At 37.0% G+C, this 26,649-nt stretch overlaps 1 protein-coding gene and 1 long non-coding RNA gene across 18 annotated transcripts in view; one reads left to right on the plus strand and one right to left on the minus strand.

Annotated features, from left to right (window-relative positions):
* The window catches only part of LOC140504873 (NACHT, LRR and PYD domains-containing protein 3-like), a 396,422-nt gene that overhangs the window by 4,368 nt on the left and 365,405 nt on the right, over window positions 1-26,649 (minus strand). For all 3 annotated transcript variants that reach the window (XM_072610239.1, XM_072610238.1, XM_072610240.1), the window contains 4 exons: window positions 25,176-25,334; window positions 23,609-23,764; window positions 10,393-10,563; window positions 1,173-1,343 (listed from right to left, as the gene is read on the minus strand). In XM_072610239.1, coding sequence (XP_072466340.1) covers window positions 1,173-1,343; window positions 10,393-10,563; window positions 23,609-23,764; window positions 25,176-25,334 — 657 coding nt within the window. The remainder of the gene's footprint in view (window positions 1-1,172; window positions 1,344-10,392; window positions 10,564-23,608; window positions 23,765-25,175; window positions 25,335-26,649) is intronic.
* Window positions 24,554-26,649, plus strand: part of LOC140504878 (uncharacterized) — a 42,943-nt gene continuing 40,847 nt past the window's right edge. For all 15 annotated transcript variants that reach the window (XR_011967265.1, XR_011967260.1, XR_011967264.1 and 12 more), the window contains exons 1-2: window positions 24,554-24,702; window positions 25,211-25,314. This is a non-coding gene — a long non-coding RNA (uncharacterized lncRNA). The remainder of the gene's footprint in view (window positions 24,703-25,210; window positions 25,315-26,649) is intronic.

The raw sequence follows: 26,649 nt of genomic DNA on the forward strand, positions 1-26,649 counted from the left end.
TACTGCATTTGTATTTATTTTGTCAAACATCCCCATCTGAATCTGGTTGGGCCACCCTGGGAAACGTTTTGGTCCCAAGGTCAGCCCCTCTGTGCTAGATGAGGGGTCTTTCTCTAAGATGCTATGATTCTGTGGGAACTACAGGAAAACAACAGGAGAAGATCCTTATCTCCACCCTGTGGATTAGTGGGTGGAAGAGATTCAGTCTTCATATGTAAGCACTAATAGGGCAGTTGTCTTTAACAGTTCCCTCTATGACCCTTTCCTCAGGCTGTTCAGCCTCGTCATTCCTTTCCAGAAGGAAACAAGAGAGAACAGTGAGATGAAGTATTATGTCTCAGGTGACAAGGATGAAATAAGAAAAGACTAGAGAAGTCCTCTGGGTGTGTCAGAAGGAAGTGCACTCTCCTCTGAGCAAACTAAACCTGCCAGAAGTCAGGGGAGTGAGAAGGGGAAGGCTCCCCTATCTACAATGTGCAGCAGGAAAGAAAATGTCTTAGAATCAGATTGTATCAGACTGGCTGATTCTGGAGTCCCTTTCCTAACTTCCCTGCTCATAGTTCTTTTGCCATTCCAGTAAACAGCTGGAAACTGAGAGGGTATTCATGAAATAAGGAACGTCCCAACAAGTTATGGAATACTAATATGATGGAATATTGTCATATTCTGAGATTTACTGAAAGGGATGGTTTCAAAGAAACCTGGGAAGACTTATATGTACATATTTGGAATGAAGTGAGCAGAATGAGGAAAACAGTTTATAACATAACATATACTGTGATGATTATAAAAATACACAACTTTGAAAGACTTTAGAAACCAGATTAATGTAATGATTCACCACAATTCTGGAGGACACTTACAGCATACCACCAGCCTCCTAACAGTGAAGGTGATGGACTCAGGGTACTGACTGAGACGCGTGTTTATTGGACTAAGCTAATATGGGAATTTGTTTTGCTTGACCATGCACATTTGTCACAAAAGTCTTATTTTTGCTTCTCTTTATTTCTCCCATTGAAAGGGGGAGGGGGTAATAGAGGCAGATACAGTGGATTTTCTGATTTTAAAAAATTAAATGAAAAGTTTTTTTCATTTCTATTCACTCTTCCTTCTTCTTTTTGGCCCTAATGCCTAGGGAACATTCTAGGAAGGAATGCTGAGGTACTCACAAAAGCGTTTCCAGTTTACAGTCCTGCTTTTCCAAAGTCTCACACAGCAGCTTTATTCCTTCATCATCAAATAAATTCAAAGTCAGGTCCAAGGTTTTTAGATTCTCACTACTACAGATAACAGGGAGGAGATCCTGAAGACAAGCAGTAGTTAGAGCACATCTGGACAGCCTAAAGGAGAAGGACAATCAAAGGAGAAATGACTATTTCTTTTCTCTACGAGCCATTCATTTCATGACTTTTTGTGGGAAGGGGATCAAACCCACAGTCCCTTTAAAACTATAAATACATATACACACGCATTCACACATACACATACACATACACACACACACACACACACCTGAAGTGCTCAATTTCTTCTGTTTCATCCTGTATATTTTTACACGAACACACACACACACACACACACACACACACACCCCTGAAGTGCTCAATTTCTTCTGTTTCATACTGTATATTTTTACTAAGGGCTTGTTTTTCTTTTTTCCAAAACTGGAAGTGCGGAGGTGGGTAAGTGGGTAATAAGGAGGAAATAGTGAATGGAAAAGGAAAAAAAAAATGTCCCTAAGAAATCTATTTTTTAAAAAGAAAAAAAGGGAAGCTAGAAAGAAGCATAAACAGGATAGTATTTAAAGGTACATATTGGTCATTTATTTAAAAATAAAATCAAGCTCTATATAATAGAGATCAACAATTTCTGACATAATTTTCCTTTTTCCCTTCTACTATATATGAGGCCATTCTACTTGGTATTGGTTAAGTTTAGAATTTTTTTTTGAAAAGAATTCATCAGGCTAGTATAGTAATGATATTTTTAAATGATACTTTCTAGAAGAGTTAATAAACAAACAAGGGATAGAGAGGATCATAAAAATTTAAATGCTATTTCAATTAAAGTTTTTGCATAAACAAAACCAATGCATCTAAAATTAGAAGAAAAGCAAGTAAATGGAGGGGAGAGAATCATTGGATCAACTTTCACTGATAAAAGTCACATTCCAAGATATAAGAGAAAATAAGCTTCTGAGGCTGAGCCATTTTTCTTTTTTTCTTTTTTGATATTAACTTAATTTATTTTTAGTGTTCTACAATCACTACTATAAAACTTAGATTTTTTTCCCCCTACCTATCGCCTACCACCTGCCCTCCTCCCCAAGATGACATACAGTTCTGTATAGGATCTACACATATATTCCTATTGAATACATTTTCACTATAGTCATGCTGTGTAGAAGAACTAAAATAAATGGGAGAAATCATATAACAAACCAAAACATAATACACACACACACACACACACACACACACACACAAATGATCTGCTAGGTTCTGCCATTGAATTTCATAGTTCTTTCTCTGGATGTGGAAGGCATTTTGCCTTAGAAGACCATTGGGAATTTTTTTCTTTAAGTCCCTGCATTGCTGTGAAGACCCAAGTCTACCAGAAAAAACTCTCCCACACTGTGGACTTTGCTGTGCATAAAGTTCTCCTGGTTCTGCTCCTTTCAGTCAGCATCAGATCACATAAGTCTTTCTGGGCCTCTCTGAAGTCTTCTTGTTCATCATTTCTTATAGCACAATAGTATTCCATTACATTCATATACCAGAATTTATTCAGCCCTTCCCCAATTGATGGGCATCCCCTTGATTTCCAGTTTTTGACCACTAAAAAGAGTGCTGCTATAAATATTTTTGTACCTGTGGGAACTTTTCCCATTTTGATGATCTCTTGGAGATACAGTCCAAGAAGCAATGTTGCTGGGTCAAAGGGTATGCACATTTTTGTAGCCCTTAGGGCATAGTTCCAAATTGATCTCCAGAATGGTTGGATGACCTCACAGCTCCACCAACAATGAATTAGTATTCCAACTCTCCCACATCATATCCAACATTTACCATTTTCCTGTTCTGCCATATTTGCCAATTTGATAGGTGTGATGTGGTACCTCAGAGTTGTTTTGATTTGCATCTCTCTAATCCAAAGTGATTTAGAGCATTTTTTCATAGCATTATAGATATCTTTAATTTCTTCCTCTGAAAATGGCCTGTTCATATCCTTTGATCATTTATCCATTGAGGAGGTTGAGCTATTTTTCAATAGATGAATGATTAAAAGATATGAACAGGACACTTCTTTAAACAATGTTTTATTTTCTCCCAATTACATAGAAAAATAATATTTAACTTTTTTTAATACTCGAGTTCACAATTCTATCCTTCATTCCCTTCCCTCCCTGTCCCTGAACTAGTAAGCACTCTAATATAAATTATATGTGGACAATCATGGAAAACATTTTCATATAACTCACTTCTTGCTAAAAGACTCAAAACAAAGCAAGAAGAAAAGAAAGAAAGAACGGAATAAAAATTAGTATTCTTCAGTCTGTATTCAGACATCAGTTCTTTCCCTGAAGACAGAATTTTTCATCATGAGTCTTGTGGATTGTCTTGGAACATTGTAGTGCTGAGAAGAGCCAAGTCATTTACACTTTATCATAGAGTGTCGCTGTTCCTATTGAGAGCATTCCCCTGGATCTAGTCACTTCATTTTGAATCAATTTATATTTGTCTTTCCAGGTTTTTCTAAAATCATCCTACTTGTCATTTCTTTTAGCACAATAATAGTCCTTTACAATTATATACCATAACCTGTTCAATCATTCCCCAATAAATGGGCATCCCCTCAGTTTCTGATTCTTAACTACCAAAAAAACAGCTGACATAGACATTTTTATCTATAAAGAACCTAAAAGTAGGTTCTCTCTCTCTCTCTCTCTCTCTCTCTCTCTCTCTCTCTCTCTCTCTCTCTCTCTCTCTCTCTCTCTCTCTCTCTCACAGACACACACACACACACAATTTATTTTAGATATGGACCTAGCAATGCCCTTTTGGCACATGAACAGGAAATTTTTAGGGAAAGAAATGCAACCAATCATTCTTCATAAGAAAAAAATTTACATCAATCAATAATAATTAGAGAAATGTAAATTGAAGCAACTTGAAGTTCTATTTCACACCCTTCAGACAGGCAAAGATGACAAAAGAGTGCTGCAGAGGCTATAGCAAAACTGGCACAGTAAAACATTGCTACTGGAGCTATGAATTGGTCTGAATATTTTCGAAACTAATTGAATTTCCTGGAATGTCAAGAGCATAATCAAATTGTGTATGCCCTTGGACCTAGCTATACTGCTACTAGTCCTATCTACCAAATAAATGAAAGAAGAAAAGGAATTATGTGTATAATGATATTTATGCCAACTCTTTTTGTGGTAGCCAAAAATTGGAAACTAAAGGATGGTTTTTATTGAGGAACAGTGGAAAAAGTTGTGTTATATGAATATAATGAAATATCATGCCATAACATATGATGAAATGGATGGTTTCAGTGGAAAGTGGGAAGATCTCTTTGAACTTATAGAGAGGAAAATGAGCAGAACAAGATCAATCTATACAATAATAACATTATGGGAAAAAATAGCTGTGAAAGACTTTAGGACTCTGATCAACACAATAACAAAGGAGTCCAAACTAAAGATGATGAAATAGACCACCCACTTTCTGACAGAGCTGATGAGCTTGAAATGGAGAAAGAGACATATATTTTTGAAAAATAATTAATATGGAAATTTCTTTTGCCAAAGATCTAGTAGATTAAGGGATTTTTTTCTCAGTAAAGGAGAAGCCAGTGGAAGGGTTAAGTTTTTTTTAAACTCTGTTACTTCAAAATTGACACTAAAAAAAAATATGTGATTGTTGAAGCATTGTTGGTGACATGTGGAAGACTGTGAAAAATAAGTGAGGTCCTACTAGGTTGAAGGACAAATATCTGCATGTTCAGAAAAGGAAGGAAAACAGGGTCAGCAAACTTTGTGCTAGTGAGCTTGACTTCATTTCCTGGAAAAAAATGATAAAATGTCTTATTAAAGACATAGTTGGTGCAAATCTAAATGAGAAAGTGATGATCACAAAGTCAGTCAACAAGAATACTGTGAGGAAATGTTATGCCAAATTAATTTAATGTCCTTTTTGAATTCATTGGTTGATTGTTTTTCTTCATTCTCACAGAGGACCAAAATGATATCACAATGTTACAGTCAAGTTACAGTGTGTCCAACTGTGGCTGATGACAACAATATGAGTTCAGAATACACAACCACTGATCAGGCCCAAATAGTCCATTTTAATACATGGGCATTTTCTCTAAATTTGTACATTTTCCACTTTTGAGTTATGTCCATTCTGCCTTCCTCATAGAGCATAGCACTTTCTTTGATGAGGGCATACCATGCTGGGTAATCACATGCCAGTGTCTCCCATGTCACATAATCAATTCCAAAGTTCTTCAGAGAGACCTTGAGAGTATCATTATATTGCTTCTTCTGTGCACCATGTGAGTGCTTGTCTTTTGTGAGCTGTCCACAAAATAATCTTTTATGCAAGTGTATGTTTGAAATTTTAACAACATGGCCAGCCCATTGGAGTTGTGCTATCTGCAGTAGAGTTAAAGAGCTTGTCAGTTTAGGATGAGAAAGGACCCAAGTGTCTATTACCTTACCTTTCCATATGATCATTAGAATCTTCTTAAAACAATTCAAATTGAAGCTACTCAGTTTTTTGGCATGGTGTTGGTATACTGTTCAGGTTTCACAAGCATACAACAATAAGGTCAGCAAAATAACTCTGCAGACCTTCAGTTTGGTAGGTGGTCTAATAGCTCTTCACACTTTCCTTTCGAGCCTCCCAAAGACTGAGCTAGATCTGGCAATGCATGTGGCAACTGCATTATCAAAATGTACATTCTTAGAAAGTATACTGACAAGATAAGTGAACTCATCCACAATATTCAAAACTGCTCCACTTGCTGTAACTGATGGTTCCACATATGGATGGTGTGGTGCTGGTGGGTGGAGCACTTGTGTTTTCTTGGTCTTAATTGTTAGGTCAAAATTATCACAAGCTGCAGAGAACAGATCCATACTTTGTTGCATCTCAGTTTCAGAGGATGCATTGGACAATCAATTGTGAACAAGGAAATCACGCAACAACTTTCCTTCCACTTTAGTCCTGGCCTGTAACCTTTTCAAGTTAAAAAATTCAACATCAGTGGGGTAGCTGACCTTGATGCTGTGTTGGTCCTCATTGAAGGTGTCTGACAATATTGATGAAAATATGGTAAAAAGCGTGGAAGAAAGCACACAGTCTTGCTTCACTTCTCTGATAAATGGGAAAGCAGCAGAGTGTCGTCTCTTATCTAGCATGCAGGCAAGTATGCCACCATGAAATTGATGTAAAATACCAATGAACTTCTCTCAGCAACCAAATTTTCACATGATTATCCGTAAGCCTTTATGACTGAAATATCAAAGACCTGGGTCAGATGAATGAAGACTGTGTACAGTCCTCTGTTCTACTCCTGGCATTTCTCTTCAAGTTGCATAGTAGCAAACATCATATCAACTGTTTCTTGACCCTTTCTGAAGCCGCACTGGCTTCATGATCATCAGACAGATGACTGTCTTCCAGGTGAAGGATCTGTCTGTTAAAGAGCACTCTGGCAAAAATCCTGCCAGCAATGACCAAGAGAGAAACTTCCAGTGATTGTCACAGGACAATGTTTCCTTTACTTTTATATAGGTGGACAATCTAGGAGCCCTTGAACTCCTGGATGATAATGTTTTGTTGCCATATAACCCAGAACATTTCAGTCAGCAATGGACCCCACCATCACCTTGTAAATCTCAGCTGGAACAGTCATCACCAGGTGCTTTGCCACAGGAAAGGAGCCAAATGGCAATCAATACCTCTTCTTCAGTCAGATATTTGTCTAGAGAGGGACTGACCTCAACCTGAGGTAAATGGTCAATGTTTTCAGCATTGATTGATGATGGTCTGCTGAGAACACTATGGAAGTGTTCAGCCCATCTCTCCAGGATCCGCTCCTTATCAGTAATCAATGTGACTCCATTATCACTGAGTGGTGGAGATGTGCCATAGGTCTTTGGCCTGTAAATAGCCTTCAGGGCATCATAAAAGTGCTTTGGATTGTTACTATCAGTGTAAAGTTGAATTTCATTTGCCTTCTTACTGAGCCAAGAATCTGCATCTCTCTGAGCTTTGCTTGTATCTTACTTTTCATGGAGTTAATATTGCGTTCTTACAGGCAGGTAAACTATCCTATTGGTAACCACTATGGAATTTTCTTTTTTTCATTTAGCAGCCTCTGAATTTCCCTATCACTTTTGTCAGACTAGTCTTGATGTTTACCAGTGTTCTGTCCAAGATGAGTCAATGTAGTACTGTACACCCAATCTATGAAAGCTGTCTACTCCTTTTCTCCTCCACAGTTGCCAATCAACTGTTGTCTAAATTTCCCTCCAAGTTAGGATCACATCCTTCCCGCTGAGAGAAGCACTCTAATCTGCTGACATTATGTATTCTGGTTGTTACCTGTCTGGGAGCTACTGCATTTGTTGACAGCAAATATTTAGCAGTGAGAGCATATGTCTATAATCAGTCCAGCACTCTGTGCCACACATTGCCTCTGTCACTCTTACATCTTGTCTGTCTCTTTCCCTAAAAATGACACGGTTTTTTAAATGTTAATGTTTGCTGCCATAGTGGATTCACAAAGTTTTATTGTCTTTAGGTAAATGGAAAACAATTTTAGTGATGAGAAGGTCATGATATGTACAAGTCTTCAGTACTAAGTGACCACTACTGTTACTGTTTCCAGCTTCATTTTTCCTAAGGACCCCTTACCATGACTAATGGTCTGTGTCTCATCCAACATTAAAATTACCCTGAATTATAAGCTTGTCAGTTTTTGGAATATGACAGTTTCCAGGTCTTTATAGAATTCGTTTTTTACCTCATGGCGATTATTCATGGCGTAAGCATAGGTACTGACAATGCTGGTGTGCCATTTTCCTACAAGTGGAAATCACATTTTGATGAGCCTATTTTTCACTCCTTTTGAGAGGTACACAAGCTTGTTTACTAGATTAGACTTGATTGTGAAACCAACACCAGCTTCCTAGTACTCCTCCTCACTGTAGCCACTCCAGAAAAAACATGTACCCAGAATCAACTTGGAAACCTGGACTTAGTTTGCCAGCCTTGTTTCGATTCAAAGCTGCTCTTTGGATATGATACCTCTTGAGTTCTCTCACATCAAGAGGCTTTCATCTTTCACATCGACTAGATTTTGTGTTGTTCATAAATCTGCACACATTCCATGTACTCATGCTAAGTAGAATCATGTCTGAAGTTTTTCTAGATTGTGTGTGTGTGCATACAGACTTGTATGTGTGTGTATGTGTGCATGTGTTTCAACAGCAGGGTGGGCTCCCCACCTGACACAATACCACATCAGGGTTACATAAGAAGACAATTTTTAGGGCACCTTTTGAAGCCCCTTCCTCATATAAGCAAGTGCACCAGGTGATACTTTTAAAAGGCTGCTGAGACATCCTAGTGGGGGTGAGGAGGAGAGGTTTGCCAAATCTCACTGCTACTCCCAATGAGATGATGACTCTATGGACTGGGCCAACTGTGTGCAGCGTGGTAACTACAGCCCCCAGTTAATCTGAACCTGTTGCTTCATCATTTGGCTGTCATAGCAGAACTTTGAGATAGGGGAAAATGGTATAGGTGTTCTCCTCTGATTCATGTTTAAGTTGGATTTAAGTGAGGCAAAATTGAGTGAACTCACATTCTCTTCTACAGTTACCACAATCTACTACATTACAGGAAAGAGTCAAGAAGACTGGTGATGGCTCAAGATGCAGTGAATGACCTTGGTGTCTCTGATGTTTAACTAAATGCCAAGCTCTCCACAACAACTGCTTCACCCATCTTCATGGTTATTGGAACAAATCAATCTCATCCACCCATTCCAACAGGGGAAGTCTTCATATATTTGGGGTAGAAACTTCCACCAAAGGGTTTGAGAGCCCTTAGTTATCCTTGACCTGGTTTAGCCCATCTGCTGAAACGGTTTACTTGGATGTGGCCATAGAGCATGGTATTGATCCTTGGAGACACAGGTGAGATCTAAGTAAATCCTATATCATGTTCTCATTGATTCTTTTTACAAGTCACTGATTTTTCTCTGTAACTGCTTTTTTCCTGTAACTGCTTAAGTCATGGTTGTATGTCTCTGAACTTTGATCAGAGTATCTATCTATCTATCTATCTATCTATCTATCTATCTATCTATCTATCTAATCTATATATATATATATATATATGTATACATATATATGGGTAACAGACAGAATTGAGTGATTTCAGTCATGTCTCTGTGAGTAAGTGGTCAAAGGAGATGAACAAAGGGGTCTCAAAAGAGAAATTGTAAACCTCAGAGAGTAATCACATGAAAAAATGCTACAAATTGCTACTAAGAGAAATGCAGAATAAAACAATTCTGAGGCCAATTAGAAAAAAGACAACAGAAAAGAAAAGTCAATTTGAGAGAAAAGATTTGTATTGTAAAATTTCGATGCAGTGAACAGGATGCACTGTGGGGTCTAGAGGTTCTCTCCACCCACGTACTCCCCAGTATAGGAGCTCTGACTTTGGTATCTTCTTCTGAGTTTGTGTTTTGATCTTCCTTGTCACCAAAGTAACTTTCTATGGTCAGCTACTACTCACAGAGGTTGTTGGTCTTTGGTTCTGAAAGAGGACCATGACATCAAGGAGGTGAGTCATCACATGCAGGTCAATTGAACTGAAGTGAGGGAGAGATGGGCCAAGTCACCAATCTCACTTTCTCCTCCAGTTATCTGTAAGTAGAAGGAGGAGCTGACCCACTGGGACCCAACTAACCAGCAGGGGAACACAGCTCCATCTTTCTTTCATGCATAGAGATAGGAAAGATAAAGGAAATTTTTATGGAAGAAGCAATTATAAAATATGGCAACTCATTTTATATATGGGTGAAAAAGTGAAGAATCAAGGATAACAGTGAAGTGTACATATATGTGAAAATTGGCTCTTACAAAGAAAGGTACTATTCCCTTAGCAAACTAACCTTTCCCTGTCAAGTTCCTCCTTAGCCTACAGTGAGAGGGAGAAGGGTGTAAGACTATGAATCATGAACCTGGATTAGGCAAACAGTTTTCATACTCCATTTCCTTGGTTTGGACTGTTCTCTCTTACTAAGGTATTCCTGTTCTTGATGCCAAACAGTACAAGGGAACACATGGGAACTCACCTCAGTGTGCCTAACTTGCAGTTTGAGTTTCCCAAGGCTTCACAGAGAAGTTTTATTCCACTCTCCTCTAAGGAATTTCCACTCACACCTAGGTCTTTCAGGCTTTTGTTGCAAATGAGAGCAGAGAAGAGATTCTGGGAACATCTATGGGTAAGGTGACAATCTACCAACCTGTAGGAGCAAATATAATCAGGGGGGAGATGGACAATTCAATTTTCCAAAATTAATTCACTTCCTACCTTTCTCTAGGCAATGCTAAAAACAAATCCACTTTATCATCTCCTTTTCAGTGGAATGAATGTAGTTTCTTTAAAAATGGTCGGTCTCTCCCAGAGAACAGCACTTATAGACCTCAAATTATACTATAACACAAGCATCATCACAATATTTAGAAAATATAGAAAAGTATGACAACAAAAGGAGATTAAATAAGAAAGAATCAGAAAAAACTAAACTCAATAATTAGTCTTCAATTGACATGAGAACATAAATTATTCATGGAAGAACTCCCTACATAAAAAAAAATTGCTGGAAAAACTAGAAAGCATTTTGGCTGATAATTCGTTTCAGACCAACATATATAACATATACCATAACTAGCTCAAAATGTACAAGTGACTTGAAGGTCAAAATGTTAAAAAGAACAAGAACAAGAGGAAAAGAAGAAGGAGAAAGAGAAGGAGGAAGAGGAGGAGAATCACATCAGAAAATATAGACAATTATATACATGGGAGAATTCTTAAGATACTGGCAACAACAAAAGACAAACTAGCTCATATACATTCAATGCAATGGAAAGGTTTTTCACATGAATGGAATTAATGGTATGACAAGACAGGGAGACATTGGGAAAATCTTTTGTTTTGGTTTGAGTCTCTGATATGGGACACATGTCATTCATATATATATACATATATATGGGGAAGACAGAATTATGTGATTTCAGTTATTTCTCCATGAATAAATGATAAAATTTGGATTCAGTCAAAAGGCTGGACTTAAGGACCTAGATGGCCACATGTGGCCTGAAGCACTCAGGTTCCCCACCCATGGTATAGGAACTTTCACTTTGGCATCTTCTTCTGAGTATGTGTTTTGATCTTCCTTGTCACCAAAGTAAATTTCTTTGCTCAACTATTATTCAGAGGTTGTTAATGATCTTTGGTTCTCAAGGAAAACGAAAACATCAGAGAGCTGATGCCATGACATGCAAAGTGAATTGCACTGAAGTGAGGAACGTACAAAGTTACTAATCTTACTTTCTCCTCCAGAGCCATCTGTATGTAGGAGTAAGAGCTGGCCCACTAGGACCCAACCAGTCAGCTAGGGAACATAGCTCCATCTTTCTTTCTCACATGCAGAGATGAGAAATACATAAAGGAGACAGTTCTGGATGAATGAATTACAAGATATGGCAACTCTTTTTATGTATGGGTTGAGAAAGTGAGGAATCAAGGATAACAGTGAAGCTGAAAACCTGAGTAACTAGAATGAAAGTATCCTCAAAAGAAAGAGGGAACTTAGGAATACATGTGGTTTTAGTTGAAAAGAAAACCAGCTCATTTCAGACATGTTAAGTCTGACATGTTTACAGGATGTCCAGGAACCAGTACTGAAAATACTGATTTAGGAGCCATGCACATGTGTGTGAAAATTGGCTCTCATAAAGAAAAGCAGTATTCCCTTAGCAAACCAAACTTTTCGTCTCATGTTCCTCTTTAGGGCACACTAAGAGAAAGGTAAAAGGCTATGAATGCTGAACCAGGATTAGGCAAACAGTTTTCATACTCCACTTCCCTGGTTTGTTCTGCTCTCTCTTCCTAAGGCATTTCTGTGCCTGATCCCAAACAGAACATCATCCTAGGGAACATGGCAGAACTCATCTCAGTGTCTCTAACTTGCAGTTTTGATTTTCCAAGGCATTGCACAGAAGTTTTATTTCCCCCTCTACTAAGCAATTTCTCCTCAGATCTAGTTATTTCAAGCTCTCATTGCTACTGAGAGCAGAGAAGAGATTCTGGGAACATGTATGGTTAAGATGACATTCCATCAAACCGTAGGAAAAAATATAACCAGGGAGGATGAGGTCAATTCAATTTTCCATGATTAATTCATGTCCTATCTTTCCCTGGGCAATGCTAAGATCAAATCCATTTTATGATCACCATCCTTCGTTATCGCCTTTTCAGGGGAATGAATGTAGTTTCTTTTAAAATGGTCAGGCTCTTCTTATGGGGTACTTGGGTGCATATGTTTGGACCCCAATTATAACATCACATTTCTCTTTAAAAATCACATTACTCCCTAGGACACAGCCTGTTCTAGCAAAACTTCTATCTCTTTTCCTGCTACAGTAATCAGCTATCCGTATAGAATTTATTAGTTTGAAACAGCTGTGAACTGGCTGAATGGACTGTGTACTGGGTCATAACAACATTTATTACTCACTGATCAGTCATAAGTATGTAGAGTTAGATGTATGGATTCTCCCTTACATTTCTCTTGTCTAACAAGACGTTGATGAGAGAAGCCTGGTATTCCCTAGTCAGTCCTGACCACTAGTTGACTTAGTGATGTTTCAGGACTAAAACCACACCTCCCTGTGACTCCCTCCTTGGAATATTTCCAGATGAAGTCTGGGTAAAATACCTGTGCAGTAGATACCAAAAGTGCATGTTCCTTTAAGAATTAACCACTCCTTAATCTCTCCCTAATCCTGCCCTGAATCACCTAATTAGCATATTTGCCACATGTTTTACTATAGAATATTATAAATAAGTTTTACTTGTACCCCAATCACATTGCAGGTTCTCTAAGGGCTCTTGCCTGCTGATAAGCATAACAAATCTTTACCTTGACCTCAACAATGCTTGAGTCTGTCAGTCATTCCAGGTGACCTTCCCCTGTGCTCTGACTTTCCCTCGGGGTGAGGGGGTCTCACCCCCGCCCCCTTTACAGCCCTTATCACTTCCAGAGAACAAGAGTTTTAAACCTCAAATGATACTATCACCCAAGAATCATCAAAACTATTCAGTATTTATCCAAGAAACAGAAAAGTATAACAACAGAGCAGATTAAATAAGAATCAAACTCAACAATTAGTCCTCAGTCAACATGAGAACATAAATTACTCGTGGAAGAACTCACTACATTTAAAAAAATGGCTGAAAACACTGGAAAGCATTTTGGCAGAAATTAATTCCTTTTAGACCAACATTTACAACATATGCCATAAACAGCTCAAAATGTACATGTGACCTGAAGGTCATAATGTTAAAAAAAAACAAGAAGAATAACCATGATCAAAAGTCCAAGAACAAGAATAAAAACAAGAAGAAGAAGAAGAAGAAGAAGAGGGGGAAGAGGAGAAAGAAGAAGAGGAAGAAGATAAAGAAGAGAACCAGATCAGAAACCTTATGAATAACGATGACATTACCAATGTCTATGATAACTATGAATAGGTGAGAATTCTTAGTGGCAATAACAAGGACAAAATACCTCATATCCATTACATGAAACTAAGCAGTTTTTTTGCATGAACAGAATTAATGACATAATAAGAAGGAGAGACAGTGGGAAAATGTTTTGTTTTCTTTTGGCTTTTTTGGCAGCAAATAGCTAACGTGGGACAAATATCCAAAATATATGCAGGGAACACACTGAATTACGCGATTCAAGTGTTTGCTCAGTGAATAAGTGGTCAAAGGAGATGAACAAAGAGCTCTCAAAAGAGAGATTGAAAACCTCCAATAACCATATGAGGGACCGCTACAAATTACTACTGATAAGAGAAATGAGGAGAGAAACAACTGAGCAAATTAGGAAAAATGACAAAAGATAGGAAAAGCCAGTGTTGGAAAATTGTGGAAAGATAGGCTCATTAAAGCTTTATTGAGGGATTTGGTATGACTGCTATGGAAAGTCAATTTGGAATCATGCTAACAAATGACTAAAATATCGATGTCCATGGGCCCAGAGAACCATTGCTAGTTACATGTAAGCAGGACATCAAAGACAGAAATGAAGGTCACTGAAATATTATTTTAAATGCAGAGAAGGGAAGAGAAGGAAGTTTACAGGGAAACATATACAAGCAAGACAATTTGAAAGTAACATGTTGAATTTATTATAGACTTTTAAGGAAAAAGAAAATTGTACAGTATAAAGATGTGAAATATTATATATAATTGTTCATCTGCTTTTTTCCATGCATGGAAATATTTTCTATTTTTTGGTGTTCATTAAAGTTAGATAAAAATATCTAAAATTAGTAAAATATAACATGACTTTATAAGAGGGAGAAGAGGAATTATAGGAACATGATAGCAAATACATGTTATATATAGGCAAAAATGAAAAAAATAAATTATAAATGACAAATAAAATACATTTTTTCAAAGTCACTGCTCATTCCCCTCCATTCTGATCTAATTTCTTGGCCTGTCTTTGGTCAAACACATAAATGCAGGAAAAAAAATAATCAGATTAATTGTAATTAACCTTTTCTCCAAGAATATTGGAGAAACACACCAGGGATATATTCCAGTTCTGCCTTTTAGCTAATAATACTCAAGATTTTTTGCATTTGACTAAGAAAGCACTGTGTCTATGTATATATTCACAATTCCTGTGCATAGATATCTGAAGAAAGAATATGAAGTTTAGACAACAGGGTAAGAAGTAAGAAGTGCCTGGAAGTCAAATTACATGTCAGACTTTCTCACGCCAAAAAAAAAAATTAGTGTAGCTCCCACTTACAATAAGCTTTAGATGGAACCTACAAGTGGAACATCACCACCTAAGGCAACATCATAAATAAATCATACCATTATGTTGAATGCTGAGAAAATCTGAGTAAAACTCAGAATAAGGGAAGAAAAACTCTGGAAAGCTAAAGCATCACTCAAGACCCCAAGGATTTGAGTCCTCCATATTCACAAGAAGCACCGCTACTAGGCATTTTGCCCTGGTTGTAACCAGATAAATTAACAACGTGAGTTAAACGTAAAGTGACAGAGAAATGATTATCTCAGTTCAAGGAAACATGGAGAGAAGGGGTGAAATTTCCCGTGATCTAGAGAGTCTATCTACAAGATTTACGTGACAGCTACAGAGCAATAAGATGTAGGATGCCTATGGTTCCAGTGGAGGAGGAGAAGACCTAGGAGAATACCTTACCATTTCCCAGGTTAAAAGAAAACCATGAACTGTACCTTGGAGAAAGGGGAAAAGTGCTTCACATGAAAGACAAGGAAGATAAAGGGTCTGAAGGGGAAGTCACAAATCCTGACCTCTGACATCAAGTCGAAGGGTGGAGAGTGAAAAAAACCTGATAAAAAGGATGAAAAGGAAAGAGAGCTGATAACCCTTTCCACCAAAAAGCAAAGCTTTGCAGGATCAAGTGATGTTCAAAGGTTATCACTTTGGCAAATGGATGGTGATTAGACTACAGAGGAAAAAGCCTAAGACCAGAGAGACCAATTAAGAGTCTATTGCAACAATCCAGGTAAGAGGTGAAGAGAGTCTATACTAGGATGGTGGCCATGAGAGCAGAAAAAGAAGAATGGAAAAAATCCAAAGAAAAGGGCCTTTAGATTGGGAAGGATAAAACAATGGAGGATAGAACCAAAAAAGCCAGATAATACAACAGTTTCCAAGAGTACCTGTCCTCAATGAGTTTATTCTACGAGGCCCAGACAATCCATATTCCAATGCAATGAAGTGTTTGTAGATAATATGATGGAATAGACAATTAAAAATAGACAAACGAAAGCAAGCTTTTTTTACATAAAAAAATTACTACAACTAGAATGAGAAAAAAAGCTGTCAACTGGGGAAAAGTTATTTGCGTCATCTTTCTCTGATAAATGTCTCATAGTCAATTTATCAAGACACCCTGTAAGACCATCTAATGTTAAGAACAGTTAAAGATCTTCCCTGCCCATTAATAGGTCTCAGGTACCTTTGTTAATTTTTCATGAGGCACTGGGTCACCTTAGGGTTGTGCCCTCAGGCTCTGAAAAGTGTATACATTCTCTGAGATGAGGTTTTGCTTTGTTGCTCACTCATGGGAAGACAGTTCATGTGATTTAGCCAGATGAGACTCTGGGTAGCCATTAAGGTGCCCCCCAGCTATGAAAACCCAGATGTTGATGCTTCTGTCTCTCATCACTAGGTATGTATGTAATGGTCAGACAGTTGGAAGCCCTGTCTGTTGGTCTTTATTTCTCTACTTGCATTTTCTCTGTTGGTAAATGTAATTAAAGTAGATTGTTGACCCCAATTTAAATTGCTTTCCTTAGGAAAGCAGATCTAAAAATCTGTGACAGCAAGTCATACTGGATGTGTCAGGGTCCTTGCTGAAACAGAAAATAAGTTGCAGAACAAGGGCTGATCTGTATTGGCAGAAGGATGTTCCAATATTTTTTAAAGAGAAAAAACTGAAAAGCCTTCCCCTAATAGAGAAGTCAAAGGATATGAATAAGGTGTTTTCAGAAGAAAAGCAAAGAATCAACAATAACACTAAAAACTGGTCCAAATCACTAAGAGAAATGCAAACTGAAACACATCTGAGCTTGACTTACACCCAGAAAACTGGAAAAGATATTAAAAAATGTAAATGATCAATGATAGAAAGAATGTGGAAAACCATGTCTACAAACATACCTTTGGGATGCCTATGAATTAATTAGCCTAACTCTTCTGAAAAAAAATTAAAACAATGTCCCCAAAAATCAATAAACTCACCATTTCACCCAGTGACCTCTCATTACAAAGCACATATTATAATGATATCAATGAGAAAGAATGGTAATATAAAACAAAATATTAATGGAGAATTCTTTGATAGCAAAAAACTAGAAGAACAATGGCTACCATTAATTAAGGAATGGCTGAACAATTTGTAGTAGGTGAATGTAATGGAATATTATGGCACAGCAAGAAACTAAGAATATGCAGATGATTTGGGGAACATGGTGGAATAGGTCAGAAAACCTGAGGCTCTTCAAATTTCCTCCATAAAAAAGAGAGAACATAACCCCAGAGTTAATGTACAGCAGCAGAAATAAACAAAATCAGGATAATGCTGTCCTCCAAAAGTAATGTGACAAGACCCTAAGAAAGACTCAACCTCTAGTGGTATAGGTTTGGTGTGAGTGCAGTACAAACATCTCCAGGTCCACTCCATTGAATCAGCAAACAACAAAACCCTGGGGGCAGCTGGGCTGGGAAGCAGCCTCAGTCTCAGAAACTTTCCCCTCACAGTGTGGAGATAGCAGACTGAGCAGAAGACTGAAGGACCTTTATCTACTGAGTGATGCAAATCATGTCTATGCTGACCTGATGTGGTCCTGTGCTGGAGCTAGTTCCATGCTGTGATTTTTGTCTCTTATTGCTACTGCATGGGAGAAGAAGCTACAATACCCCTGGTGAATGTAGTAGCAGAGGGGCAGAGACTTTGCTAGCCATGGGCACTTGCAGCAGAACTAAGACCCTGGTTTCAGTTCCAGGGAATAGAGGAAAGATATACTTTGCAGCCAGTAGGGGGAGCAAATAAACAAGTGTATTTGTGGGACAAAGTGGCTGGGGGTCCCAGATGTGCTTTAGGGATGGAGAGGAGTGTCCAAAGATGCCCCCCCTTACAGAGTTCAGAAAAAAAACAGTAAGAAGGACCTAAGGACTGGGCATCATTCCCCACACCTGGGGACTAAAAGTAAATATCAATAATAAGCTGCTAAAAATAAAACAAGAGAAAACCAAAATATCAGTAAGCAAAGGAGAAAAAAGCTAACCATACATACCTACTATGGGGAGAGAGAAGATCTGAGTTCATGTTCAGAAGATAGTGGAGACTGAGAAAATCACTTCTTTTTCAACAAGAAACATCAAGTGGTTAGAAGCCGAAAAAGAGGACTTGGAAGAACGATAAAAGGACTTTAAAAATCAAGTGAGAATTCAAAGAAAAATTAGACAACAAAAGAGTAATCCAAGAAACTTATGAAAAGAAAGTCAAGCAAAAGGAAATATAACATCAAAAATTTAATGAAGAAAATAATGCCTTGAAAACTAAAAGGGATCAAGGGGAAGCTGATGATGTTATAAGAAACCAAAAACATAATAAAACAAAATCAGAAGAATAAAAAATAGAAGAGAATGTGATACATCTTATCACAAAAACAAGTGATTTGGGGAACAGAGAGAGGAGAAATAATATGAGAATAGTCTGACTACTTGAAAGATATATAAAAAAAATCGTGATACAATTTTACAAGAAATTGTTAAGGAAAATTTCCCTTAAGTTCCTGAACAAGAAGGTAAAACAAAAACAGGGGGAAAAAATTCACTTCTTACCACCTAAAAGATCCCTGGAGAAAAACTTACAGGAATACAATAGCCAAGTTTCAAAGTCTCTAAGTTAAGAAAAAAATATTATAAGCAACAAGAAAAAAATTTAAAAATCATGGAACTACAAACAGAATTGCACAATAAATAGAAGCTACTGTGTTGAAGAATACTATACTTTGTAGGGTAAGAATAATTGGGATTACATCCAAGGGTAACTTACCCAACAGTTAAGTAAAATCCTAAATGGAAAAAAAAATATTGATATTGAACAAATTGAGATCTTTTCAGGTATGTGACAAAAAAATCAGTACTTCATCAAACATTCAACATATGAGATCCAAGAGAAATATATGGTAAACATAACAACCAATTATAAGGGACTCAATAAAGTCAAACTACTTCTTATATGTCAAAATGTTAGTAGTACTCTCACTATTTGCATAGTTTGAAAGAAAGCCTTGGGTTGAGGTGGGTATGATGGGGTGATTCTAAAACAATAAAAGTCACAGAGAGAGATTAAAAAGGAGCAATTCTCTCATACAAATCAGGCACCAAAGAAATAACTGATAAAGAAGAAGCAAGTGAGGGAAGAAGGCTGGTAGTGCTGAAACCTTACTCTTATTGGAAATGGTTTAAATTGGAAACCACATATACATCTAGAAGGGCATAAAGTCTTCTAAATTTAGAAAGCAATAATAGGGGAAGGGAATAAGATAAGGGAAAGATTTTTAGAAGAGTGTATAGATTAAGAATTAGGAGGGGGTATAATGAAGAATTTTTTAGAAAGATTAAGGCAGAGGGTGGGGGCAGAGGATAAGGAAGGGACACTTAGGAGGGTAGATTAGGGAACTGGAGCACAAGGTACAGGTAGAAATGAATTAGCAGAGTGAAGAGGGATAGGGGAAATAGGATGAGAAGAATACTGAGAAAAAAATTAGGATAGAGAGAAATACACCACAAATTAATTATAATTGAACGTGAATTGAATGAATGTACCCATAAAATGGAACCAGTAGAATGGATTAAAAATTTGAACTCAACAATATGTTGTTTTCAGGAAACACAATAAAAAAAGTAAGGAACACACGGAGATAAAATAAAAGTCTAGAGCAGAATGTATTATGTAAAAAAAGTAGGGATTGTAATCACAATCTCACACAAAATTAAAGCTAAAATAGTTTCGATTAAAAGACAGTAGGATGACTACATGATGTGTCAAAAATATTATTCAATATTGTTTTAGATCATTTCAAATGTTTACACTGTGTAAAATACCTGATATTATACCTACCACAACAGACCTAGGAACTACATGAAGAAAAATGTAAATCATTCATCATACAAATGGAGACATATTTCAATAACTGGAGAAATATTGATTATTTATGAGTGCATAAAGCCAATATCATTTTTAAAGGGCAATTTTACCTGGTCAGTTTATTTATTTAATGCTATCACAATTAAATTACTAAGAATTATTTTACTGAGTTGAAAAGAGAAAAAAAACATTTCAAATATGCCAGAGCCACAACTGGAATCACACAAGTCTTAGCAATGGTGCCACTAAAAGTCTTGGAACAGTATACATTGAAGAGCAAATAAACTGGAACTGCAGCCAGAAAGGTTTCTCATACCCTGCAAAGTTAAAAATCCTAAATGACAAAAAAAAGACATTCAATGAATTGCCAGAATTTCAGGATTTTGATGCAAAAAAAAAAAAATAAAACAAAACCAGAAATTAATGGAAAATTTGACAGACACAATCCAAGAGAAATATAAGGTATACCTCAAAGAGTAACGAAAAGGGACACAATAAGGACAGGTTATTCACTCTTTATATGAGGAGGTGTAAGACATATGTATAATAATTTTACTAATAATTGGGTATTTTGAAAGAAAGATTGGTATAAATTTCAGTATGAGGGAATTCTAAAAAATGGAACTGTTGAGGAAAAAGCAAAAAGAATAATTATCTTATATAAATTAGGTACAAGAGGAGGAACTACCACAGAGGAATTAGATGGAGTAAGAAGCCTGGTATTCAGGAACCCTATTCACATCATATTTGAGGTAAAGAGAGGACAATTTATACATTTGGAATTGAATAAAAGTCTTTTAAATTTATAAGCAAATAGGAGCATGTGGGAATAGGATAAAGGAGGGCACAGAAGGGCTTCTAGATTAGCAGAAATGCAATAAAGTGGGAATAACATATATTTGGAAGGCTATAAAAGTCTTCATTCAGACAGAATTAAAAAGATAAGATGAAGGGGTGGGGGAAGAGGATATGGGAGGGATCTTTGGGGGGGCTAAATTAAGTAATAGGAGGGCAAGGTAGTCAGTAGAAGTAAAGTAGAAGAGGCAGGAGGAATAGAAAAGAAGAGATATGCACAAATAGAAAGTAAAGTTCAGGAGTAAAATGTATTAGGGGAAGAAAACCAGGGCTATTAACCACGACTTCAGACAAAGATAAAGCTAAAATAGATTGACTCAAAAGAGAAAAGCAGGAAAACTATACTATAGGTTAGCCACATTAATCAATAATTTTACACTATTTAACATAACTAGAGTATAAGGTTGGAATATTGCTGTGGTGTAGGAAATGATTAGTTGCATTTTAAGAAGGGTAGAAAGAGTTGGACTTATGAAGATGTTATCCACACTCAGAGAAACAGAGGACAATTAAATATAGTGCAATCATGCATAGATGCATACGAATGTATATTTCTACATATGAGTATGGTTATAAATATTTAAGTTTATGTATGTGTATACAAGTGTACGTATGTATGTATATATATATGTATTAAGTGCTTCTGTGTGGTTTTACATGTATATATATATATAAAATATATATGCATAAACATATGCAAATATATCATCACTTAATTGTACCTTTTGGGGTACTAGGGGAGAACAAAGTCAAAAGTGTACAGGAGAGAGCAAAACAAAACTTAGAAGGAAGCAAAGAAAAGATGGACAGCTCTCAACAAAATGTGTCGTATTTATTATATGGGCTTTCTTGAAATGGAAATCTATTGCTGTATATTTTGAATCCTCTCTTATGTACTATTGTACATGGCAATGCTTATTTTTCTTTTCTTATTTGGTATTTAAGTTTATAATATTTTCTTTTTCTTATTGTGCATTTAAGTTTTGCATAAGTTTAAAATAAATTAATTTTTAATAGATATGTACCTATGTGCATATTTATATAAACATGCATGCATACATATATTGTTGAAATGCAATAGTCCCTAAGAGAGAGGGAAGGAGAAAGGAAGAGAAAAAAATAAATACACAGCAGAGAAAAAAAGAAAATTTAGAAGGAAACACAGAAAACCTGGGTTACTTTGAAAATAATGTCTAGGATCTATTACACAGGTTTTCATGAAATGAAAATTGATTGCATCCTCTCATGTTCTACTGTGTACATGGAAATGTGCTTTTCTTCTTTGCTCATTTTAAATTTAAGGTTAAAATGAATTTTAATTTAAAATTGTCAATGAATTTTAAACATTTTTTAAAAAACAAAAGAATAGGAAGAATTCAGAGAAATGTGGGGAGGCTTCTCTGAAGTGATATAGAATTCAAAACTCAGAGTCAAGATACTGTGTACACATTGTTACAATAGTGTGACCAATAACAGCACTGAAAAGGCAGTTAAGATCACAGTAATTATAAAGAAAAATATGAATGACTGAGAACTAATGATAAAACACATTTGTTCCTTAGTAGGAAGACTGTGGAAGCAGAATGACATATATACACACAGCCAGATATTGGTGCTGGTCATTTGGTTTTACTTAATGCTCATCTCAGTTTCAAGGGAGGGTTCAGTGGGTGGGAGGAAGTTAAAGGGAAACAATTATGATACACAAACAAATGGGAGCAGTGAAACGTACAAATGAGAGGACATTGACAACAGGACTATCCCCTCCCTCTTCTTTACCACCAATGGAACTTTGCTTCATTTACTAAGCAGACTTATAAGACAGCAAGTCCAGAAAAGCATGACAAGAATTCAGGAGGATGGGAAACAAATATAGCTTGGGGAAAAGAATCAATAACTTGAAGTAACTGAAGGTCAGGGACATGGAAGAGATCTGAAATGTGCCGTAGTCCTTTTAAAAGGACATAATGGTCTGTATGTTTAAGAGAGCCAGAACTTAATTCTATATCAAGACAAATTTTCTGCCTCTGCAGTGCTCAAACATAAAATGAGCTGCCTGATAAGCTAATGGCTTCCCTATTACAGGTCCTCTAATGGGGAGGCAGAAGAACATATGTCAGGGATGTTGTTAGAGGATTCCTGTTCAGAGATGTGATGGAATGGATGAGTTTTGAGGTCTATGTCAACTTGATGATTTTGTAATAGCTTTGAGAAACAAACATTTCCAGCCTGTGGAATCAGTGAATAAAGCAGGTCACACCATAATGAATTTTTTCACTGAGTACAGCAGACTCTTATCTCATCAAAACTTTGTTCTGTCTCTCCTCCAACCTTACTCATCCTTCTCACTTTAGAACTCAGCCCATAACAAAGAAGACAAAACCCAAAATTTTTTTTAAAAAAACACAGGAGCAGGGTTTGAGAGAGTAAAGTATTTACTAGGTGACAGTGCTGCAACTAAGAGATGCATCAACTAGGTCTCTCAGAGATAACATGAGAAACCCCTGATCAAACCACTTTCTGGTCAATTTCTCAGAAGAAACAATAACTATAGGTAAGAAAATGGATGAAATCTGGATTCCTAAAACTCCTGAAAAAAATCAGTTTCCAATCTCCCTCCCAAACTTGTGCTCCTCCTTCCCCCATTGACCACGAAATGTAAGATACTCACCCAAAAGAAATCTCATAGGAACTCACCTGAGCATCTGTAGTTTACAACTCTGTTGTGCTAAGACACTGCACAGAAGCTCCATTACATGCTGAATGCAAGTAATCTTGGGGAACAACTTTTTCTCCTTCTCAGACAAGAAAAAACCCACCTCATTACCAGTCCATTGGTTCTGACAGGATATTCTGAAGGACATAGAAAAATAGAGAGGATATGGTCAATTACATTCTCCAGGATTCATTTACTCCTGATTTCTCAAAGGGAAAGAGCTCAATCCCACAGCTCCTTTAGAATCATCATATTAATAAATCATCCTTTCCCCCTCAGCTCCCCATATATCCCTACATCTGTAACAAGGATGGGAATAGGGAGAGAGAGAGGGGTTGGATTTATGGCTACACTAATATTAACGAATTTCTGGTGAAGAAACCCCCCAAATAACAAAATAATGAGTGAAGAAGGTTATTGGTAAATGTAGACATAACGTGGAAGAACAGAAATATTGTGACAGAACGAGAACACCACAAATGTCTCAATACTGAAAAGGGGGAGAAGATGTGTGCTTCAAGTAGACACCAGGATGCTTTACTTGCATTCCAAAAAAAATTAGAGAAGGTATTATTAAACAACATTCAAAAGTCAACTGTGTTAATTATAGGATTTCTTGAAAAGACAACAGTTTGTGTGAAAAGATCTGGAGTGTGTGTGTGTGTGTGTGTGTGTGTGTGTGTGTGTGTGTGTGTGTGTAAAATGAACTCAATCTAAACCAACACTGTGACATAGAAAGCAAAAAATAAAATTATAAGAGAGAGGTAGAATCTACAATGGTGGAGGGGACATTCCTTCTCTATTTTATCCTGGTTCACTCACTCTCTGTTCTAGTCAAAGCAGATTACTAACTCTTCCCTGACCTTGCCATCTCTGCCTTTTCACAGGTTGAAGCCAGTGCCATGATGCCTCAACACCTCCCCCACTTCTATCAACTCTTCCACTGAGACCACAGCAATTGTTAGAATGGAGATGACAGCTCTGCTTCTGCTCTTCTGGGGGACAATGTCCCTAATCCACCAGAGGGCTATGGAGACAGTGGGCTGAGCAGGCACTGATGTTTCAGACTGTAATGGTGAGAAGCTGGGCTGAAGGAGTATGAAGGAGACCCTTCTCCACCAAAAGGCACCCTTACAATAGCCTTTATTCACTGAAATAGTGGTTCTTTTCCCCTATTATTGCCTATCAGAGCAACTCATCCTTCTCATACTAGAACTAAGCTCCTCTAGGACAAGAAACATAGGGAAAAGACAACATAACATTTTATCAATTCATGGGGATAGATCAAGGGAAGGTCAGAGAAGTTTCAATGGGATATCAAAGGGAAGTGGATACTCCCCTGAATAAACTGGTCCCAAAAGCCTGGTGAAGAGAAGGGTCTATTGTGCAAAATTTCCAAGAGGAATAAATGTGGATAAAGCCTCCCCTGATCTGAGACAGGCAGCCTGCAGTCAACCTCCCCAAATCAGTGTGGTTCTTCCTGCTTACTTCGAGCTGATGGCCCTAATGCTTAGGAGGCTCTCAAGAGAGGAGAGTTATATGACTCACTCTAGTGTCTCCAGCTGACAGTTCTCTTTTTCCAGGGTCTCACATGGCAGTTTCATCCCATCATCATACAAGATAATATCACTCAAGTGCATGCTTTTCAAACTGGGAGCAGAGAAGAGATACTGAAAACATGAACAAGGTACCTTGAACTCCTCCAACCTGTAGGAGACATAGAAACATAGGTTAAATGAATTATTTCATTGTCCAGGATTTCTTTCTTTCTTCTCTTTCTGGAAAGGAGGTCACATTACACCACTGTAGTACTGTGCCAGGTTGGGCATACTCATGGAATTTTTTTATTTTGAAAAAATTTCCACTTGTAGCCCTTGTTTTGACAATACTTTCATTTCTACGTATGTTTCCTCATCTGCTACTCCTAAAGCCATTCCTTATAACAAAGAAGAAAAGGGGGAAAAAAATTTAGAAAAATCAAGCAACATATGAGGTAACTGATACTCTATGGATTACACATCCACAGTGCTGCCGCTTCCACAAAGAAGAGAGGAAGGTGTATTCTTATATCTTTTGGGGGGGCAGTAATTGATCATTATAATACCTCAAGATTAAGTTTTCATTTTTCTTCTATTCCCATTTACATTGTTGAAGTCAAAGTGTAAGTTGTATAAGTCCTTCCCAATAACCTCTGAAACTGTCCAGCTCACCAATTTTTTATGCCACAAGAGAATTCCATTAGAATTTGTTTAGTAATTTCTGAAGTGAAGGACACTTTCATTTCCAATTTTTAGCTACTAAAAAAAAGAGCTGCTATAAATATTTTTGGATATATAGATCCCTTTCCTTTTTATAGGATTTCTTTGTTTTTGGAGTATAATTCCAGTAGAAGTATAGATGGGTCAAAGACTATACACATTTAAGGGTCCTTCTGGGCATATTTCAGATTGTTTTCCAGAAGGACAAAACCCATCACAACTCCTCCAAAGGCACTTTGATGTACCTGTCTTTCACAGGCCCTATAATATTTGTTGTTTTCCTCTTATGCCATGTTTGCCAGTCTGATGAGTGCAAGGTAGAACCTTAAAATTGCTTTCATTTTCATTTTTCTAATTATTTGTGGTTTGCAGAATTTTTACACTCATTTGTTATTTTTACTTTCACTCATTTCAAACATTTTTTTCATGATTGTTCTTACCTCCTTCCTTTGAAAAATTTCTTGATCATATATTTTACCATTTATTTATTAGGGAAGGGCTTTTAGTCACATACATTTGAAACAGTTCCATATATATTATGAGCATGAGCACTTTATCAGAGACACTTAATACAAATATTTTTCACAGTTATCTCTTTGCCTTTGAAATTTTTTGCTAAATTAGATTTGAGTAAAAACTGTTTTTCCTCTGTTAATTATTTTATTTGTTTTCAGTTTTCTACAATCACTTCCACATCTTAGATTCTTCCCCTCCCTCCCCCACTTTCTACCCGTTCTCCCCTCTCCCATCCCAAGATGGCATGC

This window comes from Notamacropus eugenii, chromosome 5, assembly GCF_028372415.1.
Source record: "Notamacropus eugenii isolate mMacEug1 chromosome 5, mMacEug1.pri_v2, whole genome shotgun sequence".
In the NCBI taxonomy this organism is placed as follows: Eukaryota; Metazoa; Chordata; class Mammalia; order Diprotodontia; family Macropodidae; genus Notamacropus; species Notamacropus eugenii.